At 31.6% G+C, this 25,757-nt stretch overlaps 1 protein-coding gene across 6 annotated transcripts in view; it reads left to right on the forward strand.

Annotated features, from left to right (window-relative positions):
- The first annotated feature begins 220 nt into the window (after positions 1-220).
- Positions 221-25,757, forward strand: part of LOC124361960 (zinc finger C2HC domain-containing protein 1A-like) — a 42,427-nt gene continuing 16,890 nt past the window's right edge. For 2 of the 6 annotated variants that reach the window (XM_046816060.1, XM_046816066.1), the window contains exons 1-6: positions 1,472-1,523; positions 5,869-6,101; positions 10,618-10,677; positions 15,533-15,778; positions 17,025-17,163; positions 25,641-25,755. In XM_046816060.1, the coding sequence (XP_046672016.1) occupies positions 1,505-1,523; positions 5,869-6,101; positions 10,618-10,677; positions 15,533-15,778; positions 17,025-17,163; positions 25,641-25,755 (812 nt within the window). In that variant the 5' untranslated portion in view covers positions 1,472-1,504. Of the gene's footprint in view, positions 444-1,471; positions 1,601-5,868; positions 6,102-10,617; positions 10,678-15,532; positions 15,779-17,024; positions 17,164-25,640; positions 25,756-25,757 lie in introns of those variants that run through there. The other 4 variants (XM_046816064.1, XM_046816065.1, XM_046816062.1 and 1 more) reach the window with 4 other exon arrangements.

Raw genomic sequence — 25,757 nt, forward strand, 5'->3', positions numbered from 1 at the left:
AAATCTTTTTTAAATTAAATGAATTAATGAATGTTTGATAATGTGACTTGCAGTAAACACTCAGTAAGTAACCATTGACAAAGTGTCATTTTAATATTCATTCAGCTTAAATTAATGAACCAACAATCAAAAAGGTCTAGCACTCCAAATTTGTTGCTTCAATATCACAGTAATGTTAGCCTATAGTTTCTGTTTAATGATTTACGTGTTCATTTGAAAGCAATTGGTAGTGCTGCAGATGTTTGGGTTTATGGAGGGATTGACTGTTTCTGCTTGTATTCATCTGCTTCAGAAATAGAGCACGAGTTGTGAAATGAAGTATGTTTCTATTGAGTACAAATATTCTATTTACTAATTACTACAAACTGATATAAAATGTGTAAAACCACCATAAAAGTGATATGTGTTCTTAAGAAACAAAAGGTAGAGCTATAATACCAGAGGTAAGAACTATTCTAGCCTATTTTATTTTTTAGTTCCAAGATACAACTTTGTTCCTCATATTTGTTGTATTAGCTACTCTATGAATTTGATTTAATTTGCAAAGGGCTAATACCATTTGCTATGCATATGATTTGGCATAAGCCCAATTATTATGATCGTCATTTTTGTTTAACGAATGCAATGATATACAAAGAAAGAACGATTCAAATCAACTATCTGTATGAGATAACAGATACCTATCTTTCGTAGTAAAATTTTCCGATTCCTATCTATTCTTAATTTGACATTCATTCAATTCATACATGTCAATGAAGTAAAAGCTTACAAATATGAATTGGAACGAATGACAAACACACTGTCCTTAATTCCTGGCTTTGGGCCTTACGAATTAAAAGAACCACATTTCATCATGTTAATAAATTAATTATGCTTTAGGATAGTTTGCACTCAATTAATCATATCCTAGAGGGTACCGCCAGAATTTCTGTTGTATGTGACGTCTAGTAATTAAGTGGATTTAAGAAGTGAACCGTTTCTGAAAGCTTCACGCAGTCTTTAGAACTACTCGAACCGCACTCTGCAAATTCATTAAAAATAGAGCAGTATTTACATATTTCATTATATTAACAGTAACGCCATTTTTAAAAGATAATATAATGATGATGGCACTCAATTGGTTTACGGTACCTTTGTTGTTGTAAGGTGATCTACAAAGTGCAGTATTTAGCATATTTTACAATTAGTGAAACATTTTTATGGTTTCTCAAATAGATAATATCGGAAAATCGTAGTACCTGTTTTCAATTAAAAGCATAGCATTGTTTGATTAATGATGATCGAATTCACATTGCAACAAAAATTTAAAAAAAATGTAAATGATTTCTTATTGTGATATTTTTGTTCTATATATTTGTTCATGACTAAAATTGGATGACAGTGAATGACCAACACTATTATAGTATATGATGTGATAATTTCATAAAACTTTCGGATGGGCAAATGTCTAGAGCAAAATTGTGTGCGTAGTTGGCTAACCTGCCGGTTGCTAATAACAACAGAAATGGCTGACATACCAGAAGGTAGGGAGATTTTAACTGGCTAAATCGTGATTTATCAGTAAAACTACTCTAAAAATCTGTGTTAAAAATGAACAATTGTACGTATTATTTACCTATAAATAAGTATATTTTGAATCTTTGTTACTTGCATAAAGTTAGTCTATGTATTAATTCTGTATATTAGCAGTGTGGGTTGCTGGCCTCGATTGCACCAGTTTTTGTTTTTAAATTTAAACATTGATTTAAGTATAATTTAATTAATTGTGTTAAATAATATTTTAAGTATTACCATATAATGAAATTTTTGTTTTTAATATTATGATTGTTAAAAAAAGAAGTAAATGCCTAAACTGTCTGTGGGTGAAATAAAGTGGGAAGATGAAGTTTCCAACCTACTCAAACTGACACATAACATTAACCTCTTAAAAAGGAAACTTGGCTCTAGACCTTTCATAATATCATAGCCTTGTAACAGCAGAAGGCTGAAAACTATGATTGGAATTGTATTTGTTTCATCCTTTGAGCTTTTTAAAAACAGAATTCCTTGGTTTGATTATGTAAAAGTTATTTAAAGCAATACAAATTACTTTAAGAAATAGATAAGCTTAATTTATATTCATTCTTTATTATTGTTAAATATATTGACTATAAATTTTTAATTTCATAACGAACATAAAATAATTTCTGTTCAAAATTTCAAACCATAAGGTTTTTAAAATGTGGAAAAAGTAAGAATAGAACATTTTGTAAGTTGCAGTAGTCCCATGTAATTTATAACATCAAAAATGTAGTAATTTGATATAATGTATGACCATGACCACTGATAAGGCTACTGTACTATAGGCTAATACAGATAAAGACAATTTAACCATCAATATTTTATAGTTACTGTCTGATATTAATATTAATACTGTTGACATATATTGTTTATCAATGTTTTGGATATAAGAATTATACCAATATTCCTGATTGACCGTATATACCTGTGATCTCAACTGAAGTAATGTCTCTCTTAATTTGATTTTTAAAATTATTAAGGATGCTGTATTCTACTCGGCCACCACCACAATCGAATTAGGGTACCAATTTATTAAATACTAAAACATTCTAATTATAGCTATTTATAATTAATTATTGTTATTTATTTTTAAATTAATAACAATATTGTTCAAAATTAAATCAAACAAAGTAAAATCGTTGGTATAGTATTTGAGTAATGGCCGCAAGTACAATGGTGATGTAGCCTACGTGTCATTTGAGTCTCAAGCTGTCAGATCCTTATCCTTCGAAATAGTAAATAGTAACTAAAGTTACACACTGATTTCGTTGTTATATTTTATAAATGTACATAGCATGGATAATCTTTTATTCATCGTTAAATTATTGCTTTTTTAGATATAAAACAGCTGAACTGTGTTGTAATTTGAAAGACCTACCGTATCAAGTAATTTAGTTTTACATTTTTGGTGAATAAACTTTCTTCAGGGTAGCATGGATGGAGGATTTGTTTCTCCAAGAATAGAGAAACTTACAGTATTAGCAATTAGGGGTTGTGGCTAAAGGCCAGTTAGTTGACGCCCAAGCACATACCTCCACATTCACAAGTACATCCGGCTGGGGCCAGCCCAGCACGTGTTGTTTTAGTCCCGGGTAATTACACTAGGTACCTAATAGGGCGGAAACGTGGTCGGTCCTAATCCCGTGCACATGTATGTTTGAAGTTTGCAAGTGTGTGGGCCAATAGAACAAATAATTTAGTTTCTCATTAATCTTTAATAAATGGCAAGTTTTTTTAAACTTGCAATTTGTTTTCTCTGAAGGCCAAAATTTTCATGAAATTGGCCGAATTCATTCTTTGGCCATTTTTTAAAAAATTTTTGGATTTCCAATGCAAGCATACGGTATATATTGTTTGTTTAACACTGTAGTTAAGGAAATAAGTAAATTTCAGTATATTCAAACTTAAACAGATTATAATTATAGTTTTGTTTCAAGGAATGAACACAGCAAAATTCTTGTTTTATTTTAAGTTTCAGGTCATTCTTCTGCCAATCCATATTTTCTTTACTTACAATTTTGACAGCAGTTGGTTTTACAGTACCGATGATAATTTATAATGTCTATTTTACAAGAAATAACATTTAAATATGCCAGAGCATAAGATGTTACCACTGAGATGGGTTTTTTTTTTTTTGTACACCAGTTATCTTGTACAGAAAGATGTGGTGGAAATGATCTAAACAATATTATTATCATAATTATTATAATGCATATTGTTGTTTGTCTGAATCATCGAACACTGTGCGATTTGTTCAAACCATTTTTTGAAAGTGCTGGTATTTCACTGTGCGATGTTTGTTTTTGTGAAGTTTAGACCGAACAGATTTAATTCATTTATAATAAGTTTACAAATAATTAGAAAAGATCATTCTCTTCCCTGACAAAACTGGACAAATAATTAGAAAAGATCATTCTCTTCCCTGACAAAACTGGACAAATAATTAAAAAAGATCATTCTCTTCCCTGTCAAACTGGACAAAAAAATTAGAAAAGATCATTCTCTTCCCTGACAAAACTGGACAAATAATTAGAAAAGATCATTCTCTTCCCTGACAAAACTGGAAGTACTACTTTGAAAGTTCTGTTAAGGTGCAGAAATAACAGTCAGCTGTCAGCGCCCTGTATTTTGTTTTACTGTACATTATGCATTGTTTTATTAAATATTTTCTTATTGTAATATACATTTAGTCTCAGTTTGCCCAAATTTGTAACCAAGAATGTTTGGAAATAGTATATTTTGAAGTAATGATGACTGCCTAAATAAATAAAGCTCCTCGTTGAGACAGTCTACATTATTACCTTTTTTTTCTTTTTTAATGGGACATGGTTATTAATTTTTCCCATTAGTCGTTTGAGTTTGTTCTACACGCAATAGCATGTATATAATAATGGGACATTTTTGCTATTCAAAATTATATGAAGCAGTTTTTATATTTTGTAATTTTTATTAATTTATTTAAAAATTGCATATCACAACTCTTAGATATTGTTTATCTTCAGTCAGAAATCAAATTTTTAACACAAAAAGATTTATTTATCTCTACATGAATATATTGCATACTGTAATATATTTGCAGTATTCTGCAAAGTATTTTTATAATACTTAATAATAGAACTTCACTATTTTTATTTTTAATAATAATATTTTGTATAGTAGAGCATAGTTTTTAAGAAAATATTGTTCTATAATGCATAATATTATAACAAATTAATATATAAAAAGCTACATTTAAAGAAGCCAAGTATTATGTTAAAAACATCTATCACTTATAACTAGGAGAGTTCATTTATAAAAAATTGTACTTTGCTTTATAGTTTGTAACTGTTGTATTCTAATTTAATTTTAGATCATGTATTGTTATTGTTTTGTATGTATTGTTATTAATTATTTATTTATCTTGTTACTAGTAACTTAAAGATGTTAAAATAAGAAGGCTTGCATGTTTTAGTACCATCATAAGTATATTAACCCTTGATCTGGCTGTCAAAAGACCAGTGACTAGTGATCTTAAAGTGTTTTATTATTATCCAGATGTCATTAAAATGTTTCTCCAGTAGCAAGTGACTAGTCATTAGTCTTTTTTCAGTCATCTTCTCAATCAAACTATTTATTACTAGAAAATCACACATTTTAAATAGGCCATATTGTACATATCAATATAGTGTTCATTTGTGGGGTGTTTTACAGTTTAATGTTATTTATAGTTTATTGAAAAATAATGCTTAGTATATACGCTCCAAAAATATAAAATTGCAAAAGGCCTACAAATATTGGTAATTAACAATTAATCATAAAATGGAAAAAAGTGAATATATAGTTTTTCATTCCTTTGCACAAAGAATGAATGTTTTTGTAAACAGTTATATTTTGCAAAACATTTTGTGTTTGTATTTTTTATAAAGCTTTACTATGGAAGGGAAGATTTTGTTGTACCTTTTTTAATTTTTATTCTTATAAATATTTTTAACAAGAAATATGTTTTAACAAGAAAATGTGAAATAATTTTCATTTGTAACAACAATCTGTAAACTACAACTATATAAAAATGTTACCGAATAAGAAAATGTATTAAATTGCGTAAACTTTATTTCAATAATTTACAAGTAGTGTTTGTTATTATAAGTGTTCAACAGCTAGATCCAGGGTTCAGTTTACTGTAAAAATGGTTTTACCATTGGCACTAATATTCCAAACATGGTTTGCTTTGTTTTTCTGAAATTAGTAGTTTGTTTAGAATATGTTTAAATACAGTCGTCTATAAATTGCATTTTTGAGCGAGTAACTGTATGGCTGTGCTTGTTCCAGATGACAATGGTGATGTTCCATCTATACTGCTGCCTTGTGTTTCCTGTAATCGAACCTTCCGTCCTGAGGCTCTTGCCAAACACTCCAAAGTATGTGAGAAAACTCTCATGAAGAAACGGAAAAAATTTGATTCTTCCAAGCAACGTATTCAAGGCACTGATTTAGCAGAGTTCCTTCCTGTTCTTCCAACATTTACTAAAAAAGTTGATAAATCGCCAGTGAGAAAAATCCAGGTATTTATTGGTTTATTAGGCTGTCTTTAATATAATTTCATAATGCACCTATAACATCTTAGATCGGCCAAATGTTTGCAAGCTGTGTAGATGCAAAATTATGTTGATTCCTTGTGAATAGATAAAATAAATAAATTAATTAGTGGAATGAGATTCAGTGACAAAATGTTTGAATTACTGAAGTTAGATATTCTTGTTATTTAAAAATTGAAACGAAGAAGAAACTTTTAAGCATTTGTCATGTACATGGAAGATAGCTTTCATTGTGTGAAATGATTTAAAATGTTTCATATTATTAGTTCAAACATAAAAATTTTGAATAAAGAATATTTGTTTTTTTTTTTAAGAATAGAATTATTTGGTCTGTAGTTAAAGTAAAAATTACTAACATTTGCTTAGGCTACATACTATATTTATTTGCTGAGCATTAACGAATTGATAACTCGAGGGGCTGGAAAAATTTAATTTCTGTATGTCTATCCATACAATATCTCGAAAACAATCTGTTCTATAATAGACGAAATTTTGCATGAATCTTCATTTCTATACAATCAAAACTGAATTCGATGATGGTACATGTCACTCTAAGGGATTCGCAGGATATTTGTCTGCAGATAATTCTGTAGAATGAATTATGTTACATTTGAACTTTATCATTTAACCTCAGAGAAGACTGTTACGCAACATTTGTGGTGTCAAGTTAGGTACTCCTACCTTCTTTATAATTAATTACGATTTATAATCTGTATTGATATAAGTCTGGTAACATTGGAAGCACATTAATATTACATGAATTGGAACTATAATATTATACATTATTTGACAATAGGTGCAGATTAATAAATTTCCAAAAAATACAACAAAAAGATATTTATTCACTTGTAAACAAGTCTATCCAGAAGAAGTACACTATTGAATGTAAGCAAAGTGACTACGCAAGGTTTATTGTTTTCTTTTAATATCCATTACATTAACAATGAAGCTTGACGTTGACAATTAGGTTTTTGTCTGCTTAATTTGTCTTGAATATTCATTTCTTACTGAATACAATACATGTTATGTAATACCACAAAGAAAAGTTACAGCTATTATACATAAACTGTAAAACACACCTTACTTGTGGTTTATTTAAAACATTTAATTGAAAAAAAAAACTATACATATTTTGGAAATTGATAGATCGTTTAATTTATGTTCCGTTAGTTTTAGGTATTTTATGCATATCCTTCATAGATAAATATTTGATTTTTTTTTTAGCTGAATACAAATTTAAATTTGGAAATAATTTTGATGTGCTTATAAAGCTGCCAAACTTCAATCTGACTATTACTCAATACTCGTGATACAACCGTACTATGTAGCATGTTTAAGCTTAAACAAGCCTCTTACTCTAAGTTAGTAAACACATAGAGACGTTTACTCAGCATGTGCTTTATCTGTGTTAGCATTGTTAACAACAAGTCAAAACTCCACTAGATAAATGGTTTACATGCACTTGCACTTTACTAAGTAGAAATTTTCATTAGGATCTACTAGATCACTATTATAGTTACTACTTGTGTAACCTGATTGAAGAATTACTTCTCTGATTCTACAGAAAAAATCACAACTTCACCATTTTCTAGTGTTGTATCATTTTCCATTCACAGTGTAATGGATATTTGATACCATTATTTAGTTGATCAGCAATATCTTTTTTTTATGTACTAAATTGTCTGCATTTAGAAGATTAATTTTGTAACAATTAAATAAAATCAACTCTTTTGGTTATATATTTTCATCAGAATACAATATGTAGGCCTACACAAGGTATAAGCAAAGGTTTATTTCAGACATTTTAAAAGGTATTAGATGGATTGTTTAAATATTCATACAGCTTGTAGAAAGTTTTTAGCTTGGTTATTTTTACATAATGCAAGTAAAAGCTGCACTAAAACTTTTTTCTTATTTTTACTAACCCTTCCATCACAGACATAGTGATAGATAAACAGGGTGTAACAAAATGTTGAGCTGACTACGTTTTCAAATTCTGTGTTTGATTCTAAGCTAAAAATGAAGAATAACTTTTTTCCAATTTCGTTTTAGCCGCTAGCCGCTATTTTGAATTTTTTATCAACAAATTATTATCTTTAAAACTAGTAAAGCTAAAGAAACCAAATTTTGCATATAGGTTTGAATAGGTAAAAGGAAAATTAAAAAAAAATATATATAATTGCTTGCCTATCAGAAGACAAAATGTTTGCTTCTTCTGGCTTTTGTAAGCATACCTTTCAAGTGGTTGTGCTTGTTATGCATTGACGTATTACATTGAAACTATGCCGTTGGAATTAAAATAAAATTCTCCAAATAGTTGGTGTATATTTTTTTATAACTACTGGTTTTTTGTTATTTGACTTTAAAAAAATTTTAAGACTCCATTTTGGTAATATTAAAGAAAAATCAACAATTTTCATATTTTCCTCGAATCATTTCAAACCTATGTGCCAAATTTGGTTTCTTTAGCTTTACTAGTTTTAGAAATATCAATTTGTTAATAAAATATACAAAATGGCGGCCAGCTGCTAAACAAAGTGGGAATTGGAAAAAAAGTTATTCTTCATTTTTAGCTTAAAATCACACATAAAATCTGAAAACGCATAGCCAGTCCAACCTTTTTGTTACACACCCTGTTTAGTTAAATGACAACATCCAATTAAAGTAAATTTAAAGATAAAATATAAGTGAGAGGATCTAAAATACTGCAATAAAAATAATTTATTTTTGTAGGATTTCTTATAGTTCAATATAATTGTCCTTGGTTTAGAGTTGATCACTAAACTGATAATCCAAGGAAGTTTTGGAACCAAAAGTGTGGAGAAGTGCAGAGCCATTCAGTCCTCATAAAAATAGACATTCTGAAATTAGAGCCCAATGGAGGAGGATTTCCTGCTGTCTTTGTCCTAAATAAAGAATGGACAGTTTCATTCATAACCATTAGCTTGCTACTAATTCCCTACAAATACAAATCCCCTTAGTTCTGTTCTCTAATGGATATTTACCTAAGATTCAATTGTATACTTCCCATTAATAGTATAAAATAACAATTTTACTTGTGAGTATAGTATTTTATTTCAATTAAATGTCTGTTAATTCATTTAATTAAGGCTGTAGAATGTAGAAGGTACAGGAGCCATTTTAGGTATTAAACATGGCTGTTCCATACTATAAATTTTCTTCAGTAATAAGGGAAATAATCTTATAGTCAGAAGCATTTTAACATATTCATTACAGTATTTAAAATATATTTTTTACTGTTTTTATTTACCCAGTATTATATATGTATATATATATATATATATATATATATATATATATATATATATATATATATTTATATGTGTGTGTTTTAAATATATTTTTTTATTGTTTTGTTATGGTCTCAAGATCTTAACATCTATTTTGAAGATTTTTGCCCTGTTTCACTGAAGAATGGAGTGAGCAGTAACTCATAATTTTAAATTTTTTAACCTTGCCATCAGATAACACAAACCATTAAAACGTAACCTGTCATGGCTTATAACAATAATTAAGATGTTTTTATTAAAATGTGTTGGATGATTACACTTTTAAAATTCCTTGTTTTGTTTTTTGAATATAGTAAATAAATGGAATGTCCATTAATTGTGAATTTCGAACACATGTTTGCTCTCAGTATATATGAATTTGTGTGAATCAAAAACTCAAAATGAGAAGGACAAGGTCTGATAATATAAGAAAATTATTTAAGGAAACCTTGCTGTTGACCTATTGTTCTTAAATTCTCACAACCAACAACTCATTTTTTCTTAATCTTTTGCAAAACTGAAAAATGCAATTTATGCTATTCAAGCTTATCAAAAACATAATTTTGCATGAATTCAGAATACTTTTTTATTTATCAAAACCTTTAATATATTGTCATGTCCACATTTAAGGTTCTTGTTACTCCTCTTACACATGGCTGTGGCAAGGAATGATTATATTAATATGTATAATTAGATTAAAAGTGAGTTGATTCAATTTTTGTTTAGACATTAAAAACTATTAAGGTGATAGTCCTTTAATTTCTGACATATTTTTATAAATGTCTTCTCTAAATTTACCCTGGAACCGGTTTTGAGCTAGTTTTGTGAATTCTGTTGTAAAAGGATTACTTTAAAATATTTTTATAGAACCTAACAAAACAATTTTTATTTTAATTGTTGCTTTAAATAGGTCTCTAAAAAGGTATTTTTTAGTAAACTCTCAAAGCTTTGTCGCTTGAAGCAAACCCTCCATTTTTACAATATTGGAGAATTTGTGTTGCTTTCACAGCTTTTAGGATTTTTAGCACTCTTAAGCTTTATTTTCACTATTATTTTTTAATGAGCAAAACTATTCCAATAAATTAACTGATTAATTTACTAGCTTTTCACAATTAATTTTCTGAAATGAAGCATGCCGAGTAGCCTAGGATAGTCTATGCTGTAGCTATTGCATGATGATGTCACTGTTGTAGCCGCCAACCAGCTGTGCGACACTCTCCTCCTCCAGCAAGACTTCCCTCACCTCCCCCAAGGTAGATACGAGTAGATTCACAACGTTGTTCTTAGTTTTGAAACAATAGATTACCTGGTCACTCGAGTGATGACGAAATCGTCACAGCTGTTGATGACCAAATTAGCATTATAGTTTTGTTTTTTACCCATATCTGCTGATACTGTTGGGCCTGTGTGAAAATAAAGCTTTGCTTTTTCGTGCAAATTATTGGTTTACTTGAGATAAAAACTTGAGGTAAGATTTAATTTAAATTTCTATATGTATAACTGCAAATTATTGATTCAACTTATTAAATATTTTAGATTTTAACATGTGAATTTTGATAGAATAGGAAGAGAGCAGGTTTTCCTTTATTAGATTGTAAAGATATTCCTCTTCTTCGTAAGATAGTCATTGTAAAGAACACATAAATGGGGTATTTCCGTACCCACTGGGTACTTTTTCATTCCCTTATTAGTCACAGAATGTTATGTGTGTGTTGAAATTTTTCCAAAAAGAGCACAAGAATATAGCTAGGAAAAAAGTTTTGGGGGATTTTCCTGTAGTGGACTGAGAGTAAGGCCCGATTTTGTTCCTTAAAAAGTTCTTGACCTGTTTCTTTGTTGAGAACGATCTTTCAGCAGTACTAGTCAGTAATACTGAATTACTTAAATAATAATAATCGTTAAGTATTAATAGCAATTTTAAAAAAGTTGAAAATTTGATGGGGTCCGGATAAGACAGATTAGTTTTTTTTTTTTTACTTAAGACAGATTTATCATTAATACTTCTAGACATAATATATTTTGTTCAAAATTTAGAATTCTAACACCCTGGTATAATAAGCCTTACATCCCGCATTATCTGTATGAATATCCCAGCATCAGTTTAAACCGATGCTCACAAACTAATTAATTGTTTTACAATGTAAAATGCAGCAAGACTTTCACTTGTGCTATATCACAATAATTATATTGAATAGATCTTTATAATACAGTTGTGAGCTTTATACAGTTTTTTACTAACAATACAGCATGCATTGTGGCATTGCAACTTGCTTTGCTTCACTGTGCCAGTCAGCTGTGAGTAATAACTAATTATGCAGTCATTATTGTCCAGTGAGTATTGTGTTTGATTTTATTACTTGTAGTTCTCGGTTTTCTTTCTTTATTTCTTACTTGGTTATATTTCTCATCAGTGTTTTTTTTAATGTTAAGCTTATTTAGTTTTACTTTTTCTAGTAATGTTGATTGAACTTGCAATTTCTGAAAAATGTATCAATTTATACAAAGAACATTATTATATATATTTTCTACTAGGTGAGGAAATGTAGTATGGTTGTTTCTAAGCATATATTTATATAAAGTGATGTGAGAAATGCCAATCGTTTTTATATGTAAAAATGTTATTTTGTATTACTTTTATTAGAAAGTTATTTTTTAAATCTTTTTTAGTTTTATTACATCGATAAATATTTTTTCTACATTTACTATAATTGAGTATACATTATGATAAATAAAACAAAATAAATCTTGAAAATTGGTTAAAAAAAGTAAAAAATAATTTTAGCAAAGTTCTGCAACATGGGCAAAATAACACTAGATTTTAAATACATGTTCAAAGTATTTGCTAAGATTGTTTGGAGGTATTCAAAGAAATGGTAGGATATTTAATATTTTAGTCTAATAATAAATTTCAAATCAATAAATACCTGTTACATCCAGCCTCCTAATAAAGAAGGTTAGTTATTTAAACAGATTCACTACCGGTGTTGCAGTTTACTTTTTGAAAGCACTATGGAATTATTATTTTTGAAAAGTGAATGCTGGTGCGCAAAATTTTTTTCCTTTGAAATTTTCTAAATTCACGACACAGCAAACGTTTATTGTATTTGAAACTTTAAAACTAAACTGATGCACTGCGTATTTATCGTTATTTTTGTGGTTACATTTGTAAAATGAAACAATTCAAAAGGGTATAAATACTAATTTATTTCAGAAAAGAAATTTACATTTAATAGTGTACAATATTTACAATTCATATATTAATTTATTAAAAGTAAAAAGTATCCTATCACAGCATATCATATTCAAAAGCCGACAGTAACACATATATCAAAGTTTTGGGAAGGTCATTGTTTATGAAAATGAGAAATGTAGTCGTAATAAGGGGAAATCAAGCCCATATTCCTCCCTCACATCACAGCAGAAAAAAGTAATTAATGTGTTGCATTCTTTACTTGTAAAGCTTTACGGTTACAAAACGTTTTGTCGTTTGTCACCAGGCCTGATAGCCCAAGAGCATAGTACAGAGTTTACTCTACTTTTAATTGGTGGATAACAAAATGGCAGTTATTACGGTAGAAAATAATACTGTCCCCCAATATAGCTGGCCTAGTTTAGTAAAAAGAGCAAAATAAAAACTAAGGTTTCTTCAAAATTAATTCAAGTAGTGAGATTTATATTCTTCTAAAATGTTTTTTTTTTTATTACAGCAGAAATTGACATAAGGGGTGTACTTTTTTCCCATATATTTTGAAGATTATCACAGGGTCGTCTTGTTATTGGTTCACAATAAAGTTTATTTTCGTTATCTTTAAGTGTGAAATCCCCTTACTAAGTTTTTTTATTGACAAAAGATCTCCAAATATATAACATTTATTGTAGCATAACTTCTTTTTATAGACAGGTTGTAATTTGTGCAAAAATTAAGTAGATCATTCCACTGCTACTCACAGTTCTTAGAAATTGAGATAATTTATGCAGGTATGGCAGATTCCGAAAAGTTACACCTATGTGACAATACTCTGTTAAATTATGTCAGATGGCTCAACGCCAGGTCCATTGTTTGTACAAAGCTGTGTGGCGCCCAGTTGAATAACCAAAAGAAGGCTGTCTTCTGAACATACTATGGTCAGCTATTAAAATTGTTGTTTTCTGTAGAGCATAACTCAACTTCTGTCACAAAGTCTTTACCACAAAGTTCAATCAACCTCATTGTATGTTTTACTTTTATATTTAATATTTAGGATTAATAAGTTAATTGATTTAATACAGACCTAAGACACTTGTTGATAAAATTATAACTAGTTGTTAATCTTTAAATTACTAAATAATTCATAAGATTGCCTGAAAATAATGAGTTCAAAATTGAACAAACACGACCATTAGGAACTAAATGTTATTGAGGCTCTTTGCATTTGAAAACCACATTCAAGCAACATTTCTCTGCGGTTTTCAAGCACATTAAGAAATAGTATGGCTATAGGACCGAATTAACTTTTCAAGCCCATTGTCATAGAACATTGCATCTTGTGAATACAGCCAACTGTTCACACAAACCTATCAAAGAGATGCTGTCCTCAAAGTGTTGTATTGCCAGTTAGGTCTCCATATGGGGAAATAAACACTAGTTAGTCACTTGTAATAGAGTACAGGCAATAAGAGGATTGATTTAATATGCCCTACTCGAAACCATGCAGCAGCTTTAGAATCCAATTTGACATAAATGGTTGGATATTGTTTTACAGGAACAAAACTTTTGAACACATTCCCCATTGGACTGTTTTGGATTGCTCAGAATCATGTTTGAAATAAACCATCACAGACAGAATGAATCCAATTCTAAAAGTCAATGTTCATGCAATATTTTATGGGTGTACAACTCCATGAGAATTTCCAAAAGACTCAATGTGTGCCTTAATTTAATCCTAGCAGAATCAGATGGAAGCTGAAACACTTAAACAATACTTTGACTGTGCTGCATGATACTGAAAGTCTAGTAGAATCTCAGAGACAATAACATTCTGCTCAACACAATATTGCATCTTGTTGTTTCCAATAAAATTATTGCACAAGGGAGATATTCAAAAGCATTGTTTTATGAACGTATATTGTAACTCTTATCAGAAAGATGAGCTGAATCATTGGTTAAGGGAAAATGCTGCAGGATATTTTGAATTTTACCAACACCCAACCATTCCCTACAAGTACTTTTAAAATATTAGTATCATTGAAAGTCACAAACAAAAATCACTTTTAAATCTAAGTACATTACAGTGCAGAACATTGCATTATATACTCAGATTTTGGATAAAACACTGCATCACAAACACCAATGGACAAAAACAAAAACCTTCAATCCGTAAAGGTTGTTACTTTATCTAGAATTATGAAAATGTTCTCTTTCCATAAATTTAAACAACAAAGAATATATCATAATAACTGTAAAGTCCTACAGAAAAATTGGCAAATCAGTACAGAACAATAGGCTCTGTTTAGCCAGTATTGTGTTTAGCATTATAGGAAATGTTTACTTATTATAATGTTTGATTGTTTGATTTTTTTTGTACTGACTTCAATTGTCTTATTTCTTTTGGTAAATTGATTTTATGAAAAAAATTAGTTTTTTAACATGTGTTTAATAATACTGTAATTGAAACTTAAGTCTGTACAGTAGCAACAATGTAATATAAAATGAAGTATAACTATGATGTAATTTATTTTGTTCTAAATATATTACACAAAATAAAAAATTGCTTCCTGAAAAATTTAGATTTTGTAATTTTGACAGGAGTCAATCAATTTTAACTTGACATACAAGTAGAATGTAAGCTGGGAGTGCTAAACCTTGGTTGGCAATCACACTTTGCTGTTAACTCACACTGTGTTGTCCATAGCAATCTATTACACGTTACATAACCTGTCACACCTTCTTGTTCTGTACCTTGTTTACGCAAAGCGATCTTACTAAGATTTTGCTTATTTGTAATTTCTCTATATTAGCCATACATGTTCAAGATTTTTTTTATTAATAGTGTAATTACTTTATAGCCCAAATCACTTTCTCTGACTGAGACCTGTAATGTTTGAGACTCACACTTCTGCAATTGACAGAGTAAGTGGAGAGAGAAGCACAATGAGCTGGTACAGACGATAGCAGCGGCTCGGCTGCCCCCTGGTCAGGCCCCCTCACCCCCAGTCAAGCTGACGGGCCATGAGCCTTGTCCGTACTGCGAGAGAACCTTTGGGCCCAAGGCTTACGACAGGCACCTGGAGTGGTGTCGGGAGAAGAGGACCAGGATACAACCCAAGTCCCCTGCTAGTCAGCGAGCCAAGGAGAGACTAGAGGCTAGGACGAAGGTGAGAGTACGAGTACGGGAGTAGTTTACATGTACTTTGTATGTTATCCGGGAAAGGACACTGAGTGTAGCATTGCAATTTTTAAGACTAAACGTATCGGGGTTCGTTTCAAACTGAACCACCACAGAACAGTATCAAAATGAAGTAAATTTATTTTTTTGTTTTTCCCCTTAATTTTATACTGATTTTAATTGTGAAAACTGATTTGTAAAGTAGATAATTGTACAATCTGATTTATAGAAGGAGAAAAATTATTTTCTGTATAATAAATAATTTACTGTACAGAACTTTAAAAAAATTTTAAATTGAAAATTTGCAGATAGTCATTTTGTAAGCACTTCAGTCAGGTCTATTAGATCAACTTGGGTGAGTTTGTACTATATATTGTATATATTCGTATTTACATGTAGCCCGTCTTAAATAATACAATTTTACAAGATGGCGGCTATTCAAATTTCTGTCAAAATTATAACTCAACTAGTTTTCAATATAGATCCAAAACAAGATGTTTAAAACTATTAGATAATTTTAAACAATTTTGATTCTTACACATTTTTCAATATCACAAGGCATAAACTAGTTATTCAAACTTGGGAAAAGGAATTAATATAGCTCAGTTATTATGTATCGTAGAGGTAAACAAAAAGTGTTTTTGAATTTCTTAGTAATTTTCAATAATGTTTGTTTTCTGTTCTTACATAGTTTTTTTATATCTCTTAAGGGTTTTCAGAATGTGGCCGCACAAGTTTTGAAAATAGTAGGCTATAAAGTAACATTACGGAAATAATGGTGTAATCTCTATCCAATTCAAACTAAACTTGGTACTAAGTTACTTTTACATTGCTTGAATAAGTTCATAAGCTAGTCTCAAGCAATAAAAGGTTTCAAGATAGTGGTCATTTGCGTTTGTGAAAAATCTCTCTTTATCTTTTAGATCTTCAGTATTAAGGTTTTTGTATGTTTTTTATAGCTTTAGAAGAGCTTATAGCAAGTAAAAAACTACTATTCTCTATGTTTAATAGTTTGTTGCTTATTACCCTTAAACTTATTTTTATATTTATCTAGTGACAAAAATGTCTCAACAAATGTTATTTTTACTCTTAAAAATTAATATGAGAATTGCTATGACATTTCAATGTTTGGTAGGTTTAGTAGGTTTATGTATTTTTGCCAAATCAAAAAGGAATATGATTATGTAAAGTTGTAAATATACAATAATAAAAGTGTACGGTTTCTTTATGTGCAGTATCAAGCTCCACTGACTAACAAGATCAAGCAGAGATCAGCATCCAGGGACAAGCAGCCAGGGGGGAGGGAGACGTCCCCCCAGCCACAACACACTAGTCACACCCCTGCATCTCTCAGGAGAAAACCTACCAAAACAAGTTAGCACAAATTTCTTTGTAATATTTTAGTCACGGAATAAAATATCTCAATGCTATATTGAAATATGTATTAACCCATTGCGGATCACTGACAAAATATCCCATCATGCAGTAGCTGGGTCTTGTGCAGTACGGGTTGCAAAAGCAATCTGTTTTTAATTTTACCCCGTTATAATTCTAATGTCTTATAGACTGCATGAGCGTGAGCGTAATCACTAGTCTGTTGAATGTTTTTAACAACAGTACTTTGATTTTCTCATACACGTTTGTAAATAAATATTCCGTAGATTTCACTTGTAGGGGAGAGTCCGCTGGTATCGGCCACCTTAGCGTTTTTCAAAATTAATAACTTTTAATATTATATGTTATCTACTTTTTTTTAATGTTTTATAAAACTTTTTACTTGTTACTTAAATAACACATAACGGGATTTTTACCAAGACAATAAATATAAAACTGGCAATTCATTTTCATAGATCTTGTATTTCCTATGATTTAAAATGCGTCTGGTGGTATCGGACATTGGTTGTCTGGTGGTATCGGACGAGGATTCTTTAAGAATGCACACATGAAATAATTTTTTTAAACACATTTTATTACATAATCTGTATCTTGTATGAAAATTAAGAAAAATTACCAGAAATTAGACTGCCTAATTTTGGCTAACAAAAGAGTAAACAGAATAATGAATGTTCATTTCTTATTCTTACATGTGTCACATATGTAAAATAGGTCACTTCCCTCAAGATCAGCGCAGTTTTCGTGAGCCCATCCTTTGCAAGTACTGCACTGAATCCAGTCTTCATTGAAATTTTCACCACAAATAATGCAGTTTGTGTCACTGTTTCTGTTGTCGTTCCTAGAGACCCCATCAAAATTTAAAGTTCACTTGGTTGACACAACTTTTGGCGTTTCTTCAAGAACTCTACCTTTCTTTACAATATTTCTTCCGATCAGTAGTTCGTTTTCCTTTTTTTGTTTTTATCGTTTAAAATAATTTTTTCTTCCCTTTTCCTTTTTCCTCTCTTCTGCTTGCATCTTTTTTTCTTCGACTAATGCTCGCGTGTTTCAATTTGAGATTTATAAGGTGATGAGGTAAGAATTTCACTTTTTTCGGCTCTTCCTTTTCTAATCTTAAACTTTGAATTTGAGCTGCTGGGGAGAGGTGAGATAGCTTCCAAGACATTGGGTGACTTGGCTGATGTGCCAGGAACACTTAAATCTAGAAAACTAGACTGTTCGGGTTGGCACAAGGATTTTGATGTTTCTGGTCCGGAAGCATTCTCTGGTTGGCTATCCGTATCCATCTGAGAGAACAATGAAGCCTGAAAATCCAGATCGGTAAATATGTTAGGGTTTAATGGACTTATTCCTGTACAGGCAAACCCTGATTTTGCCAGTTCCATTCGGCATATTTTCAAGAACGCTTCATTTACTAAGCCAGCAATGTCTTTGAGAGCTATTTTCATCAAAAGGATACCTTCTCATCCACAAAGAACATGCTTCGTTATATGCATTTTTGAAAGGCTTCATGATGGCCCTGTCTAACGGTTGCAGTTTTGTGTGATGTGTGTGGGAGAAGGCCTAATCATGTGAATATGATGTTCTTTAGCAAATACAATGACATCTAAATCTTTGTGGCTACCATGGCCCATCTACAATTAACAGGACAGGACTTTTCTCATCTGATTTGACTCGTTCCTGAAATAAGGTTAACCATTTCAAGAACCCATCCTTAGTTATCCAGCCATTTGGTTGTCCATCAAAAATACTACCTAGTGGAGCATCCTTCTTAAGCTCAACATCAATTCTTTGTCTTGGCAATACAAATAATGGGGGAATAAATTGATCGCCAGCTGCATTGATACACAGTAAGATTGTGACATTCCGACCTCTTTCCGCAGTTGTCAATTTACCTACTTGTTTTTTTTCCTTTAGACGAAATAACTTTAAAGCCTGTTTGTATGTACAACAGAAACGCCAGTTTCGTTGGCGTTAAATATTCTGGATGGTGGGAAAGTATATTTAGTCATCAATTCAGTTAGCTTGTCAAAAAATCTTGACACTTGTTCCTTGTTAAAACCTACAGCACGTTGTAAGCTTGTAGATTGAGCTGTTCTTAAGCTTAAATCTTCATATTTAGTCATAAAATCGTAATAAAATGCTTTCCCCTGCCATTTTTTGTAGATTTGTTGAAACGATGCTGACTTTTTAAAACTTCGGCAAACTGATACGCAAGTTTCATAAATTCAGTTCTGTTAAGTGCATGAGCTGGGCATCTAATTTTTTACAATGTTCATACAACATACGCTCTTGTTCTTCATTAAAAGTACGCTGAAAAGTACCTTTATTATCTGTATTAGGTTTTAGTACGGCTTCCTGTCCACATTTTAAGTTTTTGAGTCTATCTGACAAAGAACTTTTTGGGAACACAGTATCTTTGACTAGACTCTCTAATTGATTTTTCTCCCTTTAACACGCTCTGCACAGGCAGCTTTCATGCTTTCTTCTGTCCACTTACCCCGTATCTTCCCCATTGCACCTGTGCACCTGTGAAATGATACATAAGAATGTATTGGCATTATCAAGAAAAAACGTTTTAGTGTCCGATACCACCGGAATATAGTGTGTCCGATACCACCACCAGAATGGCATGGTTACAAAAAACGACGATATACCTAACCTTGCTTAAAATAGATCTTTAAGCTACTTGTAGTTTGAATAAGTAATAGACAATAGTTGTAATTAATATATGTGATAGAAGATATACTTACATTCGTAAGTGGTACAGATGTGTAAAGTTAACTCGATACACAGCGCCCACTGACCTCACTTACACTTAAAATGAAATAACTCACAGACACCGAACAGAAACCATCCAAGATGGCGAGCAGACTGGTTCCTCCTCTAGAGGAATGCACAACACTATTGACAAGTGCTGAACTCACGCGGCAATTATGAGAATCACAAACTGTCCGATACCACCGTATGTCCGATACCACCGTATGTCCGATACCACCGTATGTCCGATACCACCGTATGTCCGATACCACCGTATGTCCGATACCACCGTATGTCCGATACCAGCGGACTCTCCCCTATGCAGAAGTTAAAATAACGCTACAAATTGTTCTTTCCCAGCTGTTTTTACAATATTGACATTTTTTCACAATTTCAATATAGCATCAGTTGAGTGTATATTGTTAACAACGGAAAGTTTACGATCATCCACATTGGATCAATATTTTTTACAGATTTTGATATGATGTATTACAATAGTTCATCAAAAAAGATATTATACATATTTTTTATGTATATAGATGAGGATATGTCCAACTTACTTAAAATAATCCAGTTCAACATACAATTAAGTTGAGTATAAATACGACATGGTTCCATGAGATGAGGCTTCGCATTATTGCCCATGCCCAACTCAATTTGTGCCCGCTGAAACTCGTGCAACAAAACAAAATGATCTGCGATGGGTCAAGAGAAATATTATTTATGTTTTTGTTAATTTGTTTAACCCTTTCAGTGCCAACGTCCGACTACACGGACGTACATAAAACGTGCAAGAAGAGCCAGCGTCCGACTACACGGACGTACATAAAATGTGCAAGAAGAGCCAGCGTCCGACTACACGGACGTGTTTTAAAATATTCGTAAAAAATATCTAAACAATCCTAATTTTGTTATAATTGTATTTATAAAGATATAAACTAATAAAAAACATTCAGTTGAATGTATTTCCATTACATTATTGTTATAAATAAAACAAAATACTGTGGACTAGCTGTGGACGTCGCTAGTCTGAGTCAGCTGTCGTCTGTTGTTTACTAACCAACTACGCAGTTTCGCCGCTTGCGCCAAGCTAACTTGTTGTTGTTTCGTTTATTGTTGTAAAATGTTTACAAAATGAAGCGTAGTGCATCACCTCTTAGTGAAAACACTTTATGGAGAGTGTTAGAAGACGATAGTGATGTTGTTGTGAGTGATAGTGAAACGGAGAGTGAAGAGTCTTCTAGTTTAGGTTATGAGAACACAGACAGTGACCCGGATTATCACCCTGAGTTGCCTTCAACTTCAAATACCAGTAGGCCTAGACTAGATAACTTGTTATTTAGAGCAAATGTTCATAATGATCTTTCGTCATCTGAGGATGATGCCCCAGACATAGAACTTGACTTTGAAAGTCCCCCTAGACCTAGGCCTAACCTACAAACAAGGCCAAGAGGTCGACCAAGTAATGTAGGCCTATATCAATTGTCTGAAACCTCCTCTTCATATTCTGAGGATGGTATGGGATGGGATGAGGTGGAAATGGATGGAAATATTGGTTTTTGCCATCAGTTTTCATTTGATGAGCTAACGGGTCCAAAACATGCTCCTCCTCGTAACTCCTCCCCGTCAAATTATTTCAAACTTTTTTTTACAACAGCCCTCCTAGAAACATTTGTAAAATATACCAATAAGTATGCCACAGAATATATAAATAAAAGTCAATTGAAACCACACAGCCGGGCAAACTCCTGGAAACCTGTGTCTCTCTTAGAGATGCAGGCCTTTTTAGCAGTGCTAATAAATATGGGTATAAAAAAACAGCCAACTATTTACAGCTACTGGTGGACCAGTTCTAGTCAATTCATTCCCTGGTTCCCAAGAATGTTTACCAGTAATAGATTTCAAGCAATATTGAGATTTTTGCATATGGTCGACACAGTTCCACTTGCAAAACCAGGTGAGCCAGATTATGATGTGTGCGCTCGGTTCAAACCACTGATTGACCATGTAAATAGGGTTTTTAAATTTCATTTTTCCCCCGGTCAGAACCTTGCTATTGACGAGAGTATTATAAGTTCCAAATCGCACAGTCAGCTGAGGCAGTACTTACCAAAGAAGCGACATCGGTGGGGAATAAAGCTTTGGATGCTATGTGACTCGGTCACCCACTACTGCTTGAATTTCTTTGTCTATAAAGGGGCGAATGGCAGTGACAAAGATGAAATTAAATCTAATGGATTGGGCTATTTTGTTGTGAAAAGGCTTTTGGAGATGGCTGGCCTATTAAATAAAGGCTATCACATTTTCTGTGATAATTTCTTTACTTCTCTAAAGCTTGCTAAATATCTTTACAGTAAATGTACATTTTGACGGGTACCATGCATATAAACCGCAAAGGACTTCCTGATTCAGTAAAACCTAAGTTCAAAGTGGGAGAAAAGAAGTACTTAAAAAAAAATGAGATGACTTTATTAGCATTCAGAGAAAAGCAGTCACAGACAAAACAAGTATTAGTTTTAACTACAGATGGCACAGTTGAAGATGAAAAAAGGAGCAAAAAATTTGGAAATCACATCAAAATTACTAATAAGCCAAAAGTCATAAGGAGATATAATGATTTTATGGGAGGGGTTGATGGAGGGGACCAAATGTTAAATTCATACCTCGATGAGAGGAAAGCACTCCGGATTTGGAGGAAAGTTACTTTTAATATCTTTGGGCGCATGGTACTCAATTCTTATATAATTTATAAGAAAAATACTGACAAACCCCTTCCTAGGCTAGAGTACACTGTGGCACTAGTAGAAGAACTTTCCACTGAATGGCTGGCCCTCCAAGAAAGGAGGCCTATGTTGTATACTTCACCTGGAAACAGCAGGGAGGGTAATGCGGCTAATAACGGCAGTGGTGATCCCGATTGGACAATGTTCTTGAACAAATTGGCAAATAAAAAAGAACTTAATTGCTCTGTATGTAGTAAGAAAAGTACTCAGGCTGGAGGAAAAAGGAAAAAGGCCACATTTGCTTGCAAAACATGCAAAAGGGGACTCCACCCATATTGTTTACCATTTCATAAGTGTTAATTTTTTTCTCATTCAAATAAAAAAAAACTTTTAAGTAGGCTATAAGTGTGTATTAATTGTGTAATTTTAAACTTGAAATAGGCTTTTTTTTCTCAATATTTACCTAATACATAATTTTATAAAGTGAAAAACAGTGTTTAGCAAGATGTGCGAAAAATCCAAATACGCGTTATTTTTGAAAAACAATGATAAAACCTTTATTTTTGAAGATAGATGTAAAATTTTTTGTCTGTATGTGTTCAAAAGTATGTGCAGGTTCAAACACATACTCAATTTATGGAACAAGTATTTTTTTACTGGCCTTATATTTACACCAAATTGAAAAATTCATCATAAACTTTTATGTAAGTAAAAGTTTTTTTGGTTTTATATTTGTAATGCATGTTGTAGTAAATTTATTTATTCAGTATTAATTTAAAGCACATTGTTTAGAGTAAAACAAAACAAAAAGTAACAATTTTCATCCATAAATAACAAAACAAAAAGTAACAATTTTCATCCATAAATAACAAAACTGTGACAGTTTTTGCAAACTGCTGAAAAATTGGCAATTATAGCCTGGCTCTTCTTGCATGAGCATATGGCACTATGCCTGGCATTTCATGCACACGCACTAGGGAGAATGTCTGGCACTGAAAGGGTTAAAATGGTTTTCGATTGTTATTTTTTAATATATTGAGAGGAGTTATAATTTTAATCTGGCTATATTCATACCACCCGTGCCTAAATAAAAATCAACCCAGTCTTGTTTTTTTTGGTCAAATTGCTTTAATGTGTGAGTTCTGTTTATAACTGTAGTTTACAAATTATTCTTCACTTGTTACGCCCACTGTGTTGAATAATTTATTTCATAAATTTTGATGTATTTTGTATGTACCCAGTGTAATGATGTAAAATGAATACATCAAATCAATGTTGAATACTAGGTTTAACGTTAGTATTATCTTGTAATAACTTAAATGTGATAGACTTGGATGCTAAACCCAATAAAAATGGAACACAGTTTTCACTAATTGGATAAAGCAATGTAACTGGTTTACGAGTCCATACATCATTTACTATAAATGGTCTTATAAGTGGTATCACAGCATTTGTTGTAGGCTTTTACTGTGTATTGTAGCATTTAGTGAAGTATTTTTTAAAACGTTTCAGTTAGTGTCAATAAACAAATCAAAGTTCTGTATTGTGGTAGTTTCTAGTGGCTGGGTTTATTTAATTTAATTTAGTGAGAGTTAGGTTTATTATTACTTTTTAACCTTTTTATGTATATACATGGTGTGTCACAAAAGGTTGCCACATAAACAAGCAGAACAGTTTATATGAATATAGGTCCTATTTCGCTTCTTTTAATCTCTGTCCATACATGTTTTTTACTACTTTAAAATTTCAAAACTGTAAATCTGAATAAATTAAGAATTGTGTTACAACTATCATTATATTACATTTTTTAAACATAATGTTTTGTGGTAAATTGAGTGACAAATCTAACATAATCCTATTTGTTTAAAGTTTAAAAAGATTATTTGCTATTTTAGTTAGGAATATGTAAAAAATAAATTTCTCTGTGGAAAGAAATAATTTTCTATTTGAATAAAAAACAGCTGTTACTGATAGTAAAATTAATAATTACAAAACCAACACTTGGGTTTAAGAATTCCTTTCCAATTTATAAAGAAGAATAACATCCTTCAACTATTGTTAATAAACAACACAATTGCTCAACAGGTTGTTAGCAGGTTATGTGAGTAACAACTGGGGTTCAGCTTGCACTGCAGGGATGCAGCTGCAACAATTACAAAACAAAATATACTACCTGAAAAAGTAATTTATTATAAACAAAACAATGCCAAAGAAGGAGGGATTATGAAGGGGGAATTTCCAAGACATTTGCCTTTGTTCAGTGATAGAAACAATCAGTAACACTACATTTCGAGATCTGCAATCTGATCTTTTCTTCAGGTGAATAATTAACCTAGGCTTGAAACTATAACCCAAACCGATCTTGTACTTAAAAATCGTGGTCCGGACCGAAACGTATATTTCATCTTAGTCCACTATAGTGTAGTCAGTTATGCAGCTTATTAAATTTTGTTTTACTAATATGGACGTGTTGGCAGATGTTTTGGAGAGTATTAGCACGCCCAACATCAACCATAACTTTGTGAAAGGTGGGACTCTGGGGAGCAGTATGTTCATTATTACAGCTCATTAAATCTTGTACTAACATGGATATCCTTACAGATGTTTTGGAGAGTATGAGCACACCCAACATCAACCAGAACTTTGTGAAAGGTGGGACTCTGGGGAGCAGTATGTTCATTATTACAGCTCATTAAATCTTGTACTAACATGGATATCCTTACAGATGTTTTGGAGAGTATGAGCACACCCAACATCAACCAGAACTTTGTGAAAGGTGGGACTCTGGGGAGCAGTATGTTCATTATTACAGCTCATTAAATCTTGTACTAACATGGATATCCTTACAGATGTTTTGGAGAGTATGAGCACACCCAACATCAACCAGAACTTTGTGAAAGGTGGGACTCTGGGGAGCAGTATGTTCATTATTACAACTCATTAAATCTTGTACTAACATGGATATCCTTACAGATGTTTTGGAGAGTATGAGCACACCCAACATCAACCAGAACTTTGTGAAAGGTGGGACTCTGAGGAGCAGTACAAGGAGTGTCAGCTCTGTCAAAAGACCTCAGCAATTGGCCAGGT

Source organism: Homalodisca vitripennis, chromosome 5 (assembly GCF_021130785.1).
Source record: "Homalodisca vitripennis isolate AUS2020 chromosome 5, UT_GWSS_2.1, whole genome shotgun sequence".
NCBI classification, from domain to species: Eukaryota; Metazoa; Arthropoda; class Insecta; order Hemiptera; family Cicadellidae; genus Homalodisca; species Homalodisca vitripennis.